Genomic DNA, 18,591 nt, shown 5'->3' on the forward strand with positions numbered 1-18,591 from the left:
AAGACAAGGGAGCAAGAAACAAGAATTCCCTATTCTGAGTCATGTTCTTCAGTGCAAATTATTAGAGAAGCTCCAAAGTGGGGAGAGGGGAAAGGGAAAGATTATGTGCTCATCCAGTTGTTAATTTAAAACAATGGAGTTCATTTCCATTTGGCTACTGATTCCTCTGGGCATAGCTCACTTAGTCAAGAACTTAGAGAGGAGCAGGGGTGAGTAGCTCTAACTATTGACTCCATCCTCTTAATATACCTTATCTCGCTTAAACCACCCAAGGACCTTAGGAGGTAGGAAAAATTCATATTCCAGTAATAAATAAGGAAACAGCTGGAATATGGGGTGGTTGGGGAGCTTTGAACTCATGTTCTTCATGGGCACAGCATTCTGAACTCTGCACTGGGATCATCACAAGAGGATGATTCTCTATGTAATCGCAAAAGTCTACGGATGAAGCAACATACATGGGAAGAGAGATATGTTTTCCAGGGGGACTTCGAAGTACCCAGAAGAAGAAGAAGATAAGAAGACTCAGGTTCTGAAGCAGCCTACTGAAGGTCTTGAACTAGTTAGACTCACTAGTCTCCTTGGAGCCAATTTTGGTCTACCTCTAGCAATCCATCAGTTATCTGAAGCATGCATTTTGAGTACTCATTTTATCTAATTTTATGTTATTTTATCTACACTTATTGTCCCTTCATTTGATGTCCTCTTATAATCATTTAATCCTATTATGTTGTAGATTATTTCTGTAAGCTCTGGGGCGTTGGAGGGGCATAGAGTAGAATAAATGGATTCATAGGTGTAGTGTGTTACAGGTGAGGGCTTGGCCTGCTCCAGCAAGGTAGATCAGGACAAGATGCTGGTCTTGGTTGCTGAGTTGATAGGTGATTCAGAGGTAGGAGGGCCATGAATCAGGAGCTGGGCTGAGGCTTTGACTTGGGATATATAAATAAGGGAAGAGATGGGAGAGATGTTCAACTAAAAGAATCAGTGAGAAACGATGTGACTGACAGGGATTGATTTCCAAAATATACAAACAGCTCATAGAGCTCAATATCAAAGAAACAAACAACCCAATCAAAAAGTGGGCAGAAGACCTAAATAGACATTTCTCCGACGAAGACATACAGATGGCCAACAGGCACGTGAAAATACACTCAACATCGCTAATTATTAGAGAAATGCAAATCAAAACTATAATGAGGTTATCACCTCACACCAGTCAGAATGGCCATCATCAAAAAGTCTGTAAATAATAAATGCTGAAGAGGGTGTGGAGAAAAGGGAACCCTCCTACATTGCTGGCAGGAATGTAAATTGGTACAGCCACTATGGAGAACAGTATGGGGGTTCCTTAAAAAACTAAAAATAGAGTTACCATATGATCCTGCAATCCCACTCCTGGGCATATATCCAGAAAAGATGAAAACTCTAATTCGAAAAGATACATGCACCCCAATGTTCACAGCAGCACTATTTACAATACCCAAGACATGGAAGCAATGTAAATGTCCACTGACAGATGAATTGGTAAAGAAGATTCCATTGTATGGTACATACATACAATGGAATATAACTCAGCCATAAAAAAGAACGAAATAACACCATTTGCAGCAACATGGATGGACCTAGAGATTATCATACTAAGTGAAGTAAGTCAGACAGAGAAAGACAAATATCATATAGCACTTATATGTGGAATCCAAAAAAAATGATACAAATGAACTTATTTATAAAACAGAAATAGACTCAGAGACATAGAAAACAAACTTATGGTTACCAAAGGGGAATGGGGGAGAGGGATATCTTAGGAGTCTGGGATTAACAGATACACACTACCATATATAAAACAAATGAACAACAAAGATATACTGTATAGCACAGGGAACTATATTCAATATCTTGTAATAACCTATAACAGAAAAGAATCTGAAAAAGAACACATATATATATCTGAAACACTTTGTTGTACACACTAACACAACATTGTAAATCAACTATACTTCAGTTTGAAAAATAAAATTTTTAAAAAAGAATAAGCAAGGTTTGGGGGAGGGACAGGAGCACACACCCTACATTTATGTAATATTAAAGATGTTGCCACAGCCTCTTTCTTATTAGGGAAATGGCTGAAAAGACATCATTATCAGCAATACACAATGGGGAAGCTGGACTGAGGGTGACATTCTTAGGAAAAGATGAGTAAATTTTAGAATTTCAGAGGTGAAAGTGATCTTAAAATTTGATTAGTCCAACTTCCTGCTCAATGAGAAGTATCTTCTCCAGCAGCTTTGCTAGATAACTATCTTGATGAATGTTCCACATGCACTTGGAAACAATGTGTATTCTGCAGTTGTTGGGTATAAATTTTATATATGTCAATTAGATCAGGATGGCTAATTGTGTTGTTCTACTCTTCTATTTTCTTTTTTGTGTGTTCTACCAGTTATAACAGAGATGAGTTGAAATCTCCAAATATGATTATGGTTTTGTTTATTTCTCCTTTTAGGTCTGTCAATTTTTGTTTTATATATTTTGAAGCTATATGGTTAGATGTATACACATTTAGGATTGTTACATTCCTGTTGAATTGATTTTTTCTATCATTATGAAATGCCCCTTTTTATCTTTAATAATACTTTTCTTCTTGATATTAGTAACCTGCGAGATAACTAACTTTTGGTTAAACACATCTGTGAATGGAAGCTCTTACTTCCAGAAGCAGTCATTGCCATAATTAGACAATAAGAAAGTTAAACTTCCATTGGGAGGATCATCCTTACGCCAAGTCAAATTTTGCCTCATGGTAGCTTCAACCCATTGGTACTTACTTGTCTGGTTTAGCAAATTTTGCCTCATGGTAGCTTCAACCCATTGGTACTTACTTGCCTGGTTTAGCAAAACAACATATGGTAAGCATAGTAGTTAAGAACATGGGAACATGGGCTTCAGAGTCGGAAAGGTTTGACTAAGCTTAAGCCAAGCGCTGGTTACGTGACCTATCAAGCCTCAGTTTTCTCATTTGTAAAATAGGTACAATAATACTTATCCTTAACAGGGGTGTGAGGACGATTAAATGAGTTAGGTACCTAGAACTTATTAAATAGTCAGTTAGTACTGGCAATTATTATTATCTCTTTCATGTGACAAAACCCTTCAGATATTTGAAGATCACTGGCAAGACCCCGTATAGTCTTTCCACCTCTTAGGTAAAACATGCCTACTTCCTTCAACCATATCTCACAGGACATAATTTTCAGCCCCAGTTCCAGATAGCAGTCTTTGGATGCACTTTGTTTTTGCCAGTGTAACATGACCTATATTCCAGATATTATCTAAGCAGCACAAAGTATAGTGTGACTAATTATTTCCTATGTGCTGAGTACACTTCAGGCCCAACACAGGGTTTTAAAGCAGCCTAAGGTCGTAAGATCGATTTCGCTGAGTGATCTACTGTCCAGCTGGGTTGGCTATAACAGACCTCTTGTCACTTGGAGATGGTCTCCAGGTTGACCCAAGACCTTTGTTGCCCCTTAGTCAACAACTACTACTTGTTCAGTCGGTTATAGATCCAGCCAACTACACTATCATTCATCCCACGTTTTACCACTTTATACACAAGGTGTGTGCTGTGTGGGTCCTGGGCCTGTTTGCCGTTAGATCAATCCCTCAGTTTCTGCTCTATACGGCGGGAAGGCTGACTCCTGCAGGCTGTGTATCCCAGGCTCGTGACAGCCAACAGCAGGCATAGCGGGAAGACGGGAGAGTGAGCAGGAGGAAGGAGAATGAGTGTTTCTCCCCCACACTCTATGCTATAAGGCCTCTCCAGCAGCGGCCACAGCTCTTCCCTGCCTCCAGATACCACTGGACAGGCCCACTTGGGTTCCACCCCTGGGCCCATAAACCCTGCCTTCCCCCTGTCCCTCCAGCCCAGCAGTGTGGTAGCAGCTTCCTGCTTTTGCTAATTGGTGATTTGCCTCCCTAGTCCCCATTTGGCTTCTCAGTCTGTTCCATCAAAAGAATTACTATTTTCTGATTTCAATTTCCATTGGTTTAAACGGTTTCTGTTATCCCAGTTGTCTCTATAATTCAAATGTTACTGGCAACTCTAGCATTTCTGAAATAAAGATAAGCTTTATTATCTTTACCATATGTTTTAGTACTATATTATCTTTACTACTGCACATAGTATTATCTGCTTTATCATCATAATGACCATAACTAAGGTGAAAAAATGTAGTTTTATATGCATTAATCTTAGAGAATCCTGGCAGGTTTCTAGTAGTCACTGAAAGAAATCTTCTAGGATGGCTCTCAATTGGTCTGTTAAATGGCCTGGGGAGGAACATCAGGTTAAATTCTCCCCTTCAAAATTCAGGATATTGTTTTCTTAACTCAAGGTTTCCTTATTCCCTTCAGTTTCCCCAAGGGAGAAAAGACACTGAGAGCAGATTTAGCCCCATTAGTAAGTTTTTTTAGCAAATGCTTTCTCTGGGCCTAGAGGCTAAAGGTACAGACATCATTTCACTACCGAGTTGCTTCTCTCGGGCTGTTCTCCTCCCTGTGCCCTCTGCCATCTGACTTCCCCTTTTAGGGTGAAGGCCATTTCTCTTGCGAGAGAAAATGGAAACTATGCTGCCGCCTTCCTCCACTTGTTGAAGTTGTACTCTATCTATCTTGGGCCTTTTTGTTGATTTAAAGTACGTCTGTAAGCCTCAGCCTGCTCAGGCCTTCAGGCTGGTTTGGCCCTTCTATTCTTAGTACCTGCTCTGTGTCTCTCTGGGATCCTTGCTCAGGCCAGTTCTTAACCTGTGGGCTCAATCCCTGGCTTCTCAGGGCCTCTGTACTCTTTTCTTCAGTCATGCTCCCTGGCCTTCTTCCGACAGATTTCTAATTGCCTTGGGGTTGCAACCTGGCCTTTCAAAAACTGCAGCCTTCTGTTACTGTCTCTTCTAGACTCTCTAGCCATGCATACCTAGCATTTTTTCCCCTGTCCTTATGAAATCAGTTCTCTTTTCACTATATTTAGTATGAACTGTTGCCCAGACATCAAAGAAAATGCTATAAACCTATTTTCAAGGTGTATGCCAAAACTTAGGCATTTTAAGGACAAAGCATATCCTTCCTCTAGTCTTGTTCTATGTAAGCGCACCCTAAATGGGGTCCCAGATCTCCCCTGCTTCCTTCAGACACCCCTCATCTGGGTAGAATATCCTTAGGTGCTGGTCTTCAATCTTTTTTTTTTTTTTTTTTTTTGCTTGCATTTCTCCTAAAACAATCGTGATGCAGGGTGCTCCTTCTCACATATTTATTAAGTTCATTCTTAGAATATATCATAGGTTTCTATATTGGAGAAATATATGATGTTTAGCCCTTTATAAACACATATTTTTAGTAAGGCAATCATTTCACTCTTTACAAATGCATCCAATGTCACCTAGAAATCAAAGAAGGTGTCTTTCATACACATCACCATCCATTGAAAAATACATACAAAAATTCTTCTCTAATGGTCAGAACTTTACATTGTTTCTTTTTATTCCTCGAATATCAGTTCCCATTCCACTTCTGCAGAATTTTATCCTAATGCAACATGTCTGAACACTCTTTTGGTGATTATGCTTTTGTTTCTTTGCAACAACAAAACATGTATAGCTATTGAAATTAAATTTTTTTTTCTTGTGACCATGAGACTTTAAGTGTTCAAAGTTTTCTTCTGCATTGAAATCTAATTTCCATTATTACCAGTACATGTAAAATCAAAACATAAAATATTATGAATATTGATAATTATTAAACATAAAAAAGTTTACTGGAAATGTATCTTTTAATGGGATGGATGGGGCTCTCTTTTTCAATCTGTTCATGAATCTAAGGATGCATATGACTTATGGTTGGAATGAGACAAGGTTCAGCATCAATTCTATTTTTCATTTTTTGTAGCTATAAGAGCTAAGGAATCTTGCTCATATGAATGAGTAGGTAGGAATGGAAGAAGTTCAGTTATAGTAATATCATTTCATTCTTTGAAAGCCTTATGATTTATATGACAAAAAATTACTTTATTTTTTATTATCAGCTGTTAACTCTATTAGGGCCTCCTTCAATTTTGTTGAAAACAGAGAATTTGATACCTCCTGGTTTGCAGAAGGATTTGTTAGTCATTACAATTTGGTATGGTATCAGTATTTCCAATCATTCTTTTGTTTATCACTATGGAGGATTTTATACCTCAGGGCAATGCACTGTATTCATGATGGGTGAAAGGGAGGCTTTTTAATGAAGTGGGTAAAGCAAAAATAAAAGAAGAAGTGTTTTAGGAGAACCCCAAGAGCCTTGCCTGGAAGGCATATTCTCAGGCTCACTCAATTTGGGGAACTGAGTACTTGGGGAAGATGAAGATCTAGAAACTAATTTCCTAAAACTGCCTATGCTATGCATCCCATAGAAAGTCTTTGTGATCCCATATACTCTAGCTGGAAAATCATTAAGGGTTTAAGGGTTTAAGGAATTAATTAACTAATTAATTAATTAAGGTTTGAGGAATAAATCTGTTCCTCACCTGATTCATCCCTGGTCTAGGTGAGGAAGCAGGCAGAGTGCCCTGGGACATCCCTCAGCCCGAGCGAGAAAGAGTGGAACTGGTACCAAATTGCCCAAAGACCCTAGGTGCATTATAACACTCAAATAGAGATCAACAAACATGGGGCAGTGATTTAGGGGTGCAGATACCCAAGTACACTAGGGGATTGTGAGGATGTAGAGCCCTCTCTCCTCCAGTTGATTGAACTCACACTAACTTCAATGCTCTGGAGTTCCTCCCAGTTGATGCCTGTTTGTAGGAAATGCAATAAAGATAGAAGGCAGTTACATCCAGCTAAGGGCTTTCCTGATGACTCACTATTAGTTGAGATGTAAGAGGGCACCATCCCTGCAGTAATTGAGGGTCTTTGATCCAAACCTCTGGGCACTCACCATATGCCAAGCACCATGATCAGTTCTCTATGTTCATTATCTCTTTTAATTTTTACAATAATCCTATGTGGTGGATGCTACTATTGCTATTCTTTTACAAATAAGAAAAATGTGAGATTAAGAGAGGTGAAATAACCTGCCCAAGGTCAGGTGAAAACAACATTCAACCTCGTGTCTAATTATTCTAGTTTGTCCTTCTTTATACCAGATCATAAAGTCACCCTATGGCTGTCAAGGTCAATGGTCTTTAGGGACCAAAATCCACAGACCCTCCAGAAGACAGAACATATCCTCTGAGTCTAATGTGTGGAATAGGGAGGGGACAGAGAAAAACTGGCATAGTTTAACTCAGACCAGTCAGCGAAGGCTGAAAAACATAAGCCAATGAACAGAGCTAAATCTATTCTTCTACAGTTGTTACATGTCTTTTCTCATATGACCTTTCCGAGAACAAACTACAACTTGAAGATTCTCTTCAGATTTAGGTTCTTGGCTCGTGTTGTGGTGGAGAGAGCCCTTAACCCAGAGGAACGGGGACAGCTATTGATTCACTGGCTCCCTCAGGCTACCCATTTCAATTCTCTGGACTTCAGCTGTTTCATGTGCAATAGATAAGGCTGGGACTAGAGTAGCATTTTCCAAACTTTTTAGACTATGACCCAGAGTGAGAAAAAAATGATCACATCACGAGCCAAGATGCACACGCACGTGCGCACACACATACACACACCGCTCTGAAATAATTTGTGTTTCACAAAACAACACTAAGCCCTACTATGTGATGCCCTGATATATTCTATTCTATTCATTCAGTTCATTCATTTTATTGGTAAAAAACACCCACCTGGTTGCTACTCATTAAACTGATATTCTAATCTGTTAATGAGTGGCAAATCATGGTTTAAAAAACTCTGAACTCTGAAAGAGTAGTTTAATAGCAAGTCAGTATTGTTCCTGTGAATTAGGCAAAACTTATCTTTGGTACCCTCCCACCTTTCAGGGACTCATTTTCCTGGCTTTCTCTAGACCAGTTTTATTCCCTCTACCCCTATTTACCCTCACCTCCACTGATTTATACTCAGATATCAAAAAATATTTCTGAGCAGGTGCTTTTGTTTTCTCTGAGGTATCTCTGTCTCTTTATAGCCATCCTCCCAGTTTTGGCTTGAGCTTGTTACTTGCAGCTAATGCAGGTCCTGTGTTGGAGAGATGCCTCCATGTATTCCAGTCCCTGAAACTACTCACCTTTGACTTTCAGAGTCAGGTACTTGTAGTCCCAGGCAATCCCATAGATGATCAGGCAGCGGTACTGCCCTGCATCCCTCACTTGGACTTGGGGGATGTGGAACAAGGCCTTCCCCAGGGGCAGCTGCTCCTCCAGCAAAGTGGCTCTTTCACTGAGCAAGGTTGTATCATTTTCCACCTTTTGCAAACTGGCTTTTAAATCTCTGAGTTCCACATGACCTCCGGTGTCAAAATCACACTCCAAGGTCACATTGCCGCCATAGTCTACCGTGTACATTTCCTTCGGGACCGTCACTGTGAATAAAGCTGAACAGAAAATAAGACATTCTCAAATTGTCTGCCTTCACATTTCAGTTCTGTACAGAGTGGGATCTGAGGAGACCCATCCCACCCCCATTTCCCAAGAGATACCTGTCATTAACTGGGCATTTGTGAAGGTTCCTTTCTCTCCTTTGCCCCATCCGTTCTGGGAAAGAGTAGAATTCCTGATCTGCTGCTCTGAGGTAGTTCTTGCCTCTCAACACTCCTCACCTGTGCAGCTGACTGCCTTCCTACCCCCTATTATCCACACTCATTTTCTTCATATGGGTCAAATTACATCATTCCCTGCCAAATTCTACCTCCTCTCACCGGTGATAGTAATAACTATCACCCACTGAGTTCTTACTAGGTGTTAGGCCTCTGCTAACACATGATCTCTTTTAGTCTCCCCAGAAAGCCAGTGACGTAGAGCTATCTTCTTTTTAGAAAATGAAACTGAGACACAGAAAGGTTAAGCAACTTGCTTAAGATTGCACAGCCAGGATCAGACTCAGGTATTGTTAAGTTCAAGCGCTCTTAACCACCACATCATACAAGTCTACTGTAGAAGCATCTTTTCTATCAATAAGAGGAAAGAAAGAATGGAACGAATACTTAGTGTATACCTACTATGTGCCAGCCACTGTTCTAGGCTCTTTATAACTATATCATTGGGAATTCCCTGGTGGTCCAGTGGTTAAGACTCCATGCTCCCAAGGCAGGGGGCCTGGGTTCGACCCTGCATGCCTCAACTAAGAGCCCGCATGCCGCAACTAAAAAGATCCCGCATGCAGCAACGAAGATCCCGAGTGCTGCAACTAAGACCCGGAGCAGCAAAATAAATAAATAAATGTTTTTTAAAAAACCTATGTCATTTAATACTGAAAATACAAGCATGAAACATGTATTATCATTACTGTTTTATAGTTGAGGAAACTGGGTCAGAGAGGTTTGCTCCAGGATGTACAGTTAGTAAAGTTAAAATTCAGAGCTAGTCAGATGGTTGACTTCAAAATCTGTAGCCTCTGAAACAGTATTTCCCAAAATGTGAGGCACATACTTCTAGAAGTATGCAAAATGATTTTAGATACGGCAGAATCAAGGCCCAAAGGGAGTTGGATTATTCAGAGAGGAATTTATTCCCTCTTCAATTCTATTTCAATCCTTCAAATTACATATAATTTGCAACAAGACTCTCACATCTCTAACAATGGTTCTTTTTCTTTTTCTTTTCTTTCTTTATTTTTTATTTTTGGCTGCTTTGGGTCTTCGTTGCTGTGCGCGGGCTTCCTCTAGTTGTGGCGAGTGGGTGCTATTCTTCGTTGCGGTGCATGGGCTGCTCATTGCGGTGGCTTCTCTTGTTGCAGAGCGAGGGCTCTAGGTGCATGGGCTTCAGTAGTTGTGGCACACGGGCTCAGTAGTTGTGGCTCACGGGCTCTAGAGCGCAGGCTCAGTAGTTGTGGCCCATGGGCTTAGTTACTCTGCGGCATGTAGGATCTTCCCAGGCCAGGGCTCAAACCCGTGTCCCCTGCCTTGTCAGGTGGATTCTTAACCACTGCGCCACCAGGGAAGCCCTATTTTTCCTTTTAATAAAACAACAAGCTCTCAGGCAGATATTATTATCTGGGTAGAATTTAATAGCACCACTTTACTTTCATTGCATTTATTTTTGCTCATATCCTCTATTTACCTGTACCAGTGATACTGGTTTTCCATTTACCACAAGGGTAGATTGTTTTGTTCAAAAAATAAAAGCTCAGTTGATTTAGATAATTCTATAAAAACAATAGCACAAAGAGTAGTCAAACATGGCAAAACTAATGAAAGTAGTGTATGCATGAATAAAGTGTGATAAATTGTACAAAATTATGCTGTTTCCATTATTAATGAATGGATAGTCATTAAGACTGAGTGTAAGATCTCGAAGTAGCTTCTGAATTGTGACAGAAGATTAGATCAAATTATGTTCAGTAGAACTTACTTCATTAATCCATTCATTTAATCAGTCAAAACATCCACTTAACAAATATTTGGGGATGGCTTCTCAGAATACGCTATTTGAGTGGTTGTTTCCACATAAAACGTGGTATGGAAAGAGCTTGGGATTTAGTGACAGATGGACCTGGGTTCAAATTTTGACTGTATCAGGATTATAAGCCCTTTGATCTTGATCATGCCATTTAAACTCTGTGAGTCTCAGCCTCTTTATCTGTAAAGGTCGAAGATAACATCTACCTGTCAGCATTGTGGGGAAAACTAGACAAAATGGCACATGTGAAGTGTCTTATTTTGGCAGGTAGTCAGCAAACTTTCTTTTGTACAATGTTTTAATTCTTGAGAAAGTGGTATTCTGACCACCCTGGATAACAGATTTCACAGTATAAATAGTTTGGGGGTTTTCTGTTGCTTGAATGATTCACATCACAATTCTCTTCTGACTGGAGGTTTTCCTCTTACCATCCTGCAAATCTTTGAAGGCAGTGACCAGGTTGAATTTGCTTTGGCGTCTCCAGTGCCTAACACATACTAAATTCCAGTTAAGGGTTTAACATAAAATGACAAAAAGGGGGAGAGGGAAAACAAAAGGATGAGCCTCCCCATATTCACTTTTTCTTTCCTCTCATCAAACAGCAACTTGCCCCAAACTGCACAAACTGGCATTCTTAATCACCACCCAGCACACGTGAGAGTGTAGTGCACACGAGAGAGTGTAGTGCACACACTTGAGTTTTTATCAAAAATGAATGACGAGCTTATATCTTGCCTCCAACCCCTGTTTTAACCACAACTAGAACATTAGCGTGCCTTTCTGACAGAGATCTATGATACAAAAAGGAGTTCACAGCTGCCTGGTATTCTTTTGCGCAGGATGGGGGTGGGGGCAGGCTATAATGTGAGTGCTTCTGTGTAAAACAATGCCAATTCAGCATTTGCTTGGCCAGGTTGAGAAGACTCTGGGACGATACATGTGAGAAAAGATGCCGTGCTTCCGAATTTCCCGCATGATTCCATTTTGTGGAATCCCCTGAACACTTGTAATAACTCTCACCGGAGTCTCCATAATAGGATACTCTTTAAAGTAGATTCCTTTATGATTAGAATCATCTCCAAATACTTGAGTTATTAAGTCCCCTTATAATTAAAACAGAGCTGCCTGATACCAAATCCACTCTGCCCTGGAGAATAATATTTATTTATTCATTCATCAAATATGTATTAACCATATTCTATGCATCAGGTTCAGGAATTTACACTACTTTTACTCTCCTCATAGTACTTCCTTCTCTTATTTTATTACACATGATATAACAAGAAACAGGGAAGAGAAATGGGGCTTGCAGGGAAGGTTAATTGCTGAGCCTGAGATTTAACAAGAATCAGAGGACTTCGGGTGTAGTCTCTATTGAATTTATTTAGCAGATTTATTTACCACACTTACACTTTCTTCTCATGAGAGAGGGAACGCCTCTAACTTCCTCTGGAACTCCCCATAGCATACAGCAGAACTCCCCTCTTCACTGTCTGGGCCTTTGAAAAACAATCAATTTTCTGCTTGCTTTTCCCCTCTGCCTTGTGCAGTGTGTGTGTACATACAGAGGTTGGAAGCATAAAGTATGCTACCTCTCAGGCAGGTGACATTTCCCATCTAATGTTCACAAGAGGAAAGAGCAATTGGCAAAGATGAATCACATATCTGAGTCGCTCAGAATAACTTGAAGATTGTTAGTTGGTCTATTTTGCCCCAACTAAAGCTTCTAAGACATGCAAAGCTTTGAGCTTGATAACTTTGAGCTTGATACAAAATGACGAGTTTAGGAAATGCAATACTAAAATATTCTTACTTATTGTAAATTACAGAGGAAATCAGAACACTCTTGCAAGCAATTCTCTGAAGAGGTTTTTCTCGAGCTTGGCTGCACATTAGAATCACTAATGAGAGGGCCTCAACCTTGCATCATAAGGATCACCTGGGAAGCTTTAAAAACACACTAGGGCTTCCCTGGTGGTGCAGTGGTTGGGAGTCTGCCTGCCAGTGCAGGGGACGCGCGTTCAGGGCCCTGGTCTGGGAGGATCCCGCGTGCCGCGGAGCGGCTGGGCCCGTGGGCCACAACTGCTGAGCCTGAGCGTCTGGAGCCTCTGCTCCGCAGTGGGAGGGGCCGCGATGGTGGGAGGCCTGCGCACCGCGATGAAGAGTGGCCACCGCTGGCCGCAGCTGAGGGAGGCCCTCGCGCGGAGGCGGGGACCCAACACAGCCAAAACTAAAAATAATAAATAAATAATAAATTTTAAAAAAAATTAAAAAAATAAACAAACAAAAAAAACACACTAATGCTCAAACCCCACTTTGGATCCTCTAAAATTAAATTCTAATTATTTTGTGAGCCCAGCATCAATTTAAAAAAAAAATGTCCCTAGGAGCTTCTAATGTGCAGGGAGCATTGAGAAACCATTGGCTGGACAAATAAAACACCTGCACTTGCAAACATTTTTTACCATCCTGCCATCCAAAGTGTTGTCCTCAGTTTTCCCTGGGAGCTAGTTAGGAATGCAGAATCTCAGCCCATGCCCTGGACCTAGAGAAGCAGAATCTGCATTTTAACAAGGTTGGGGTGATTCACATGCACATTGACATTTGAGAAACAGAGTTGTAACATTGGTTTACATTTGGACTGTGACTGGGAAGTAGAGTAATAGATAACATTTATTAAACTCAATGAACCAGACACTGGGCTAAACTGTACATCACCATTTCATGTTCCCAAAACTCTGCAAGGTAGAAGTCACTACCCCCATTTTACAGATGGGGAAACTGAGGCTTAAAGAAATGATACAACTCGCCCAAAGTAAAAAAGTGGGAGCTCATGGAGTTGGAATTCAAATTCATATCTCTGTGTGTTGAAAGCTTATACTTCTAACGGATAGGACTATGTATCTACTGGCATGTGTATACTACATACATGAATGAAATAGATATACTTTTCAGCTTTATAATAAGGAAAAGACGTTTGTTTTCTATTTCATATGTCACATGGTTATTAAATTAAACTTCAACCTAGCATTGAACTCCTGATGTCATCAAAGGAGAAAACTGGAAAGTTTCCACAACTGCAAATTAAGCCAAAAAAACATTCATTTGGTCATCTTGACTAAATTAAAGGGCAAAGGACTTGGCCAGAGCATGAAAAATTAATACATGCACGTTCTTTAGACAGATTAAAATAGCTGGCTTGAGTAATGCTGGAGCCTTTTTTAAAGTTCTTGGGGGAAGTTCGCCTTTTATTTGCAGTCAGGGCACCAATGGAGTCAGACCTGTCATATCTCCAGGAAACACAAAACAAGTTATTTGCATTACCTCCCAAGATAGCTTCCTCTTTAAGCTCATTTTATACCTTTTTTCCCATTAACAACAGAAGCTTAAGTGTTTACAGACTTCTTAAGGTATTTGAAAGGCGAGGATGGGTGTAGGCAGGGAGGGGAGGGGGGACTGCTTTACACAGCCAGCCTTCAGAAAGCTCTAGTTCCTGGTTTAGAATAGATGCTGCTCTGGTCACTTGACGCATGCACTCCTCTTAGCAGGAATGCTGCATGAGACATCTTGTCTATTAGAAATCCCTTCCCCAACCTGATTCTTCTGCTTTCTATACCTCAGGGGTCAGCATATATAGTTTTGGAGGTCAGCTATAGGCTAAGTGGAGTGACCCAGGGTGTGGTCCCTGCCCTAGAGTGACCTCAAGCATCACCCTGGTCATGTGCTTCCTGGGTTTTATTCTTCTCTGGTAGATGAAGAAAGAAGGAAACATCAATGAAAGACATAAGACTGGGGTTACTTTTTCCTTCAAGACATGACAAAGTACAAAAATAAATATTTCCCCTTAAATGTGTCTGGGTAACAAGATGTCCTTAGGTTTTGAAATGAAAATATAAGAAAAAAATTGAACTACAACACTACAGTAATAAAAGAGTGAGTGATATAAGTGAAAGGATATACAGATAGATCAATAGAACAGAACAGAGGGTCCAGAAAAAGACCCACACAAATATGGCCAATTGATTTTTTACAAAGGTGCAAAGGCAATCAACGGAGAAAACATAGTCTTTTCAGTAAATGAACAAACGGGGCTGGAGCAACCACATGCAAAAAAAAAAAAAAAAGCTCCAAACTATACTTCATACTATACAAAAATCAACTCAAGATGGATGGTCAACCTAAATGTAACATGTACAACTATAAAATATTTAGAAGAAAACATAGAAGAAAATCTTTCAGGTCTTGGGTTAGGCAAAGAGTTATTAGATATGACAGTCCATCAAAGAAAAAATTTGATAAATTGGATATCTCCAAAATTAAAATCTTTCCTCTGCAAAAGACACTGTTAAGAGAATGAGAGGGACTTCCCTGGTGATCCAGTGGTAAAGAACCCGTCTTCCAATGCAGGGGACGAGGGTTCGATCCCTGGTTGGGAAACTAAGATCCCACATGCCTTGGGGCAACTGAGCCCGCGCACCATAACTACTGAGCTCACGTGCCTCAATGAAAGAGCCTGCATGCCGCAAACTACAGAGCCCACGCGCCCTAGAGCCTGTGTGCCACAGCTAGAGAGAAGCCCACTCCCCACAACAAAAGATCCCACATGCCTCAACGAAGATCCTGTTGCCACAACTAAGACCCAACACAGCCAAAAAAAAAGAGAATGAGAAGATGAGCTACAGACTGGGAGAAAATATTTGTATATCACATATCTGATAAAGAATTTGTATCCAGAATATATAAAGAACTCTCAAAACTGAACAATAAGAAAATAACCCAATTAATAACGGTCAAATGATTTGATATGCCCTTCACCTAAGAAGATATATGAATGGGCAATAGGCACATGAAAATATGTTTATCCTCACTAGGTACTAGGGAAACGCAAATTAAACCACAGTGAGAAACTTCTATACACCTACTAGAATGACTTAAAAAAGAAAAATGACAATGTCAATACCAAGGGCTGTCAAGGATGTGGAACAGTTGGAATTCTCATACTTTGCTGGAGGGAATGCAAAAACAGTACAGATTCTAAGAACAGTTTGATGGTTTCTTATAAAGTTAAATATGTACTTACCATATGACTCAGCAATCCCACTCCTAGGTATTCACCTAAGTGAAATGAAAACCTATGCTTCCACAAAAACCTATATACAAATGTTTATAGCAACTTTATTTATAATTGCCAAAAATAGGAAACAACCCAAAAGTCCCTCAAGTGGGAAATGAATAAACAAAATGTGGTATGTACATACAGAGTAATACTACTCAACAACAAAAAGGAATGAACTATTGATTCATATAACAATATGAAAAAATTTCAAATGCATTATGCTAAGCGAAAGAAGCCAGACAAAAAGAATATCTAATAAATGATCCCATTTATATGACACTCTGGAAAAGTTACAACGACGGGATAGAGAATAGATCGGTGAGTACCTGGGCTTAAAAGTTGGGGGAGGGTTTTGTTTGGTGAAAGAACTGTTCAGGATCTTGATTGTGGTGGTGGCTATATGACTATGCGTTTGTCAAAACTCATAGACGCTTTTATAAAAAAGAGTAAAATTTTACTGTATGTCAATTTAAAAATAAATATTTAAAAAGTGAAATGAAAATATTTTCCAATAGCTTTTCACTTCAATCTTTAAATTATTTTATAGATAACATGGTAGAGCATCCACAGAGCATTCAAGTAAGGAAAGAGTTAATTTTGCCTGTCTCTAAAAATCCCAGCAGGGCAGGGTCTCTTAAAAAGGAAATATCAAGTGTTCCTTTAGCTGCCACTGCAAAGGCAGGGCTGGAGTAAGCAGAATATTGGGGTGTTCTCCAAGGATGGCCCCAAGTCAGTGTCTCTAGTGCCAGACCAGGCTGAGCAGCCTAAGGGAGGGGGAGGAACGTGACTGGGATCACCTGGAAGGGAGGGAAAAGCTCTTCAAAAAGTTATCAGTGCCAAAGAAGGCATTCTTTCTCAATGAAAGGCAGAATGTTGGATGACTTCCCATGGGATCGGTGCTGTTATCATAGAGGACCTAATCCCCTTTGTCCACCTCTGTCCTCCTCTCTTACCTACTGGCGTTCACCCACTATAATGCACTCATGGTCCTGACTACATACGTGAATAGTCTAAACTACCTTCCCCAGGAAAGCAAAACTCTGAAACTGCTTTCCTCCTTGCTACCCACACCCTCCAGTAGAATATCTTTCTTCAAAATCCAAAGGCATAGCTTTAAGGTTCATTATTCATTTAGATGCAAGGAAGACTCTGAGTTTCCAATTCAAGTAATCCACATTAATGTGTGAATGACCAATGGCTGCTACTGTTGCTTTTTAAAAGAGGAGGTGTCCCCCTGACCTTTGTCTCCTCACTGTCCCTGACAGAAGAAAAAAGGACAGCTTCTTGGCATCTCACCTTTCAGGACACTCAACCCATGCCCTCTTGTGTCAGTTCCGAGGTGCATGGTCTGAATGGTCCTGTCTTCTTGTTACTACCTTTACTGGAAAGTGGGGATAGATGAACCAATATTCTTAGTCCCTGTTTCTGTAAGACAGGGACATAGGTATGCACATGCCACCCTGGGCACCATTCTTTTGGCTGTGCTTATAATAGCTGGTAATCACACTTCCTCTCAAAGAAAGCCTTCAGCTCAAGGACTACATTCTCATCCTTGGCTTCAGCTAGGAGTCATCACCTGTTCCTCTTTCTCAGGCCCCTCACTTTGACCTTTCTTACCTGCTGTCTGATGAAGCAGCATTCTGAGGCTCAAAATTATTAGCAGGAGGAGGAACATGTTCTGTACCGGATCTGAAACAGACAATTGAAAGTCTCAGAGCCTTCTGCAGATTTTTTTTTTCTGGGTCTCATGATTTGGTCACTTGCTCACTTCTGAAAACACGGAAATGACTGGTAAACAAATCTTTTGGGGAGGCAGCGGACCATGGTGGAGCAGAGCTGGGAAGAGAAGTTAAAGGGTGATTGCCTAAAGGAGAGGAGAGATGGGGTAAGAAGAAGCGAGGCACCCTTTATCGATCCAAATTAGAAGCTCATATGAACCAGTGCTCATGAGTTACCCACACAGCTGGTTATCTGTACCTCTCTGTTTCTTCCATAGTTTCAGTGTAGGCCCTTGAAAACCAGTCTTGTTCATCAGATGAATAATGCACATCATCTTTTCCAGCTGGGCTGGAACTCTGTGAGTTGGACACTCAGTGCTCAATAGAACAGAGCTGGATTCTCAATAAATACTTGCTAGTTGACTGAGCAGGTAAAGTTGTCAAGCTCTTTAGAGTGCTGTGATCCAGTGTGCCCATCACTTGAACTACCTGTTATAAGAGGTGCAGACAGGGATTGCAGAGAACTGCAGACTCAACTGAGTGGGTGCCAAAACTTAGTCCTGCTTCACCTCTCGTGCTTCCACTTTTGCTCACAAACTTTCCCACCCAAGGACTTCTCACGGTTGAAGGCAAAAGGGACAGCGTATACCACTGTCAGCTTTTTTTGTCCTCAAAGAGGCTTTCAAAATTTTATTAGCCATGGAACCATTTCTTCAAGGGGAATCAATTGGAGCCATACATCTAAATCAGGTAAAAGCAGAGCTGCTCTGAGTACAATGGAAAGCCAGTGGAGGATTTGGATCAGGAGAATGACATGATCACATTTACATTTTTAAAAGAGGATTCAGTTTTAGTGTAGACAATAGACTACCGCTGTGAAGGAGAGTGGGATGGGCAAGATTGAAAGCAGAAAGATCAGTGAGAAATGTTTTCGCAGAGATGATAATAGTTTGGACCAGAGTGGTGGGGCTAGTGGAGGTGAGAAGGGGTCTGTTGAAGGTTTTTTATATTTATACATTTTTTAAATGTATTAAAATTGGTCCCTTAAATTTATTAAAATTTTTAATATCTTTATTGGAGTATAATTGACATACAATAGAGGATTATGTGTGTGTGTATACATATATATTTAAGACACAGATGATTCAGTGGTTTTTAGTATATTCTACAGAATTGTGCAACCCACACCACTGTCTAATTTTGGATCATTT

At 40.4% G+C, this 18,591-nt stretch overlaps 1 protein-coding gene across 1 annotated transcript in view; it reads right to left on the reverse strand.

Annotated features, from left to right (window-relative positions):
* The window catches only part of PDCD1LG2 (programmed cell death 1 ligand 2), a 50,448-nt gene extending 32,733 nt beyond the window's left edge, over positions 1 to 17,715 (reverse strand). The window contains exons 1-3 of the mRNA XM_007182300.2: positions 17,640 to 17,715; positions 17,280 to 17,351; positions 8,218 to 8,523 (exon numbers count right to left, since the gene is read on the reverse strand). Coding sequence (XP_007182362.2) covers positions 8,218 to 8,523; positions 17,280 to 17,351; positions 17,640 to 17,715 — 454 coding nt within the window. The remainder of the gene's footprint in view (positions 1 to 8,217; positions 8,524 to 17,279; positions 17,352 to 17,639) is intronic.
* Positions 17,716 to 18,591: the final 876 nt, after the last annotated feature.

Source organism: Balaenoptera acutorostrata, chromosome 6 (genome assembly GCF_949987535.1).
Source record: "Balaenoptera acutorostrata chromosome 6, mBalAcu1.1, whole genome shotgun sequence".
Classification (NCBI taxonomy): Eukaryota; Metazoa; Chordata; class Mammalia; order Artiodactyla; family Balaenopteridae; genus Balaenoptera; species Balaenoptera acutorostrata.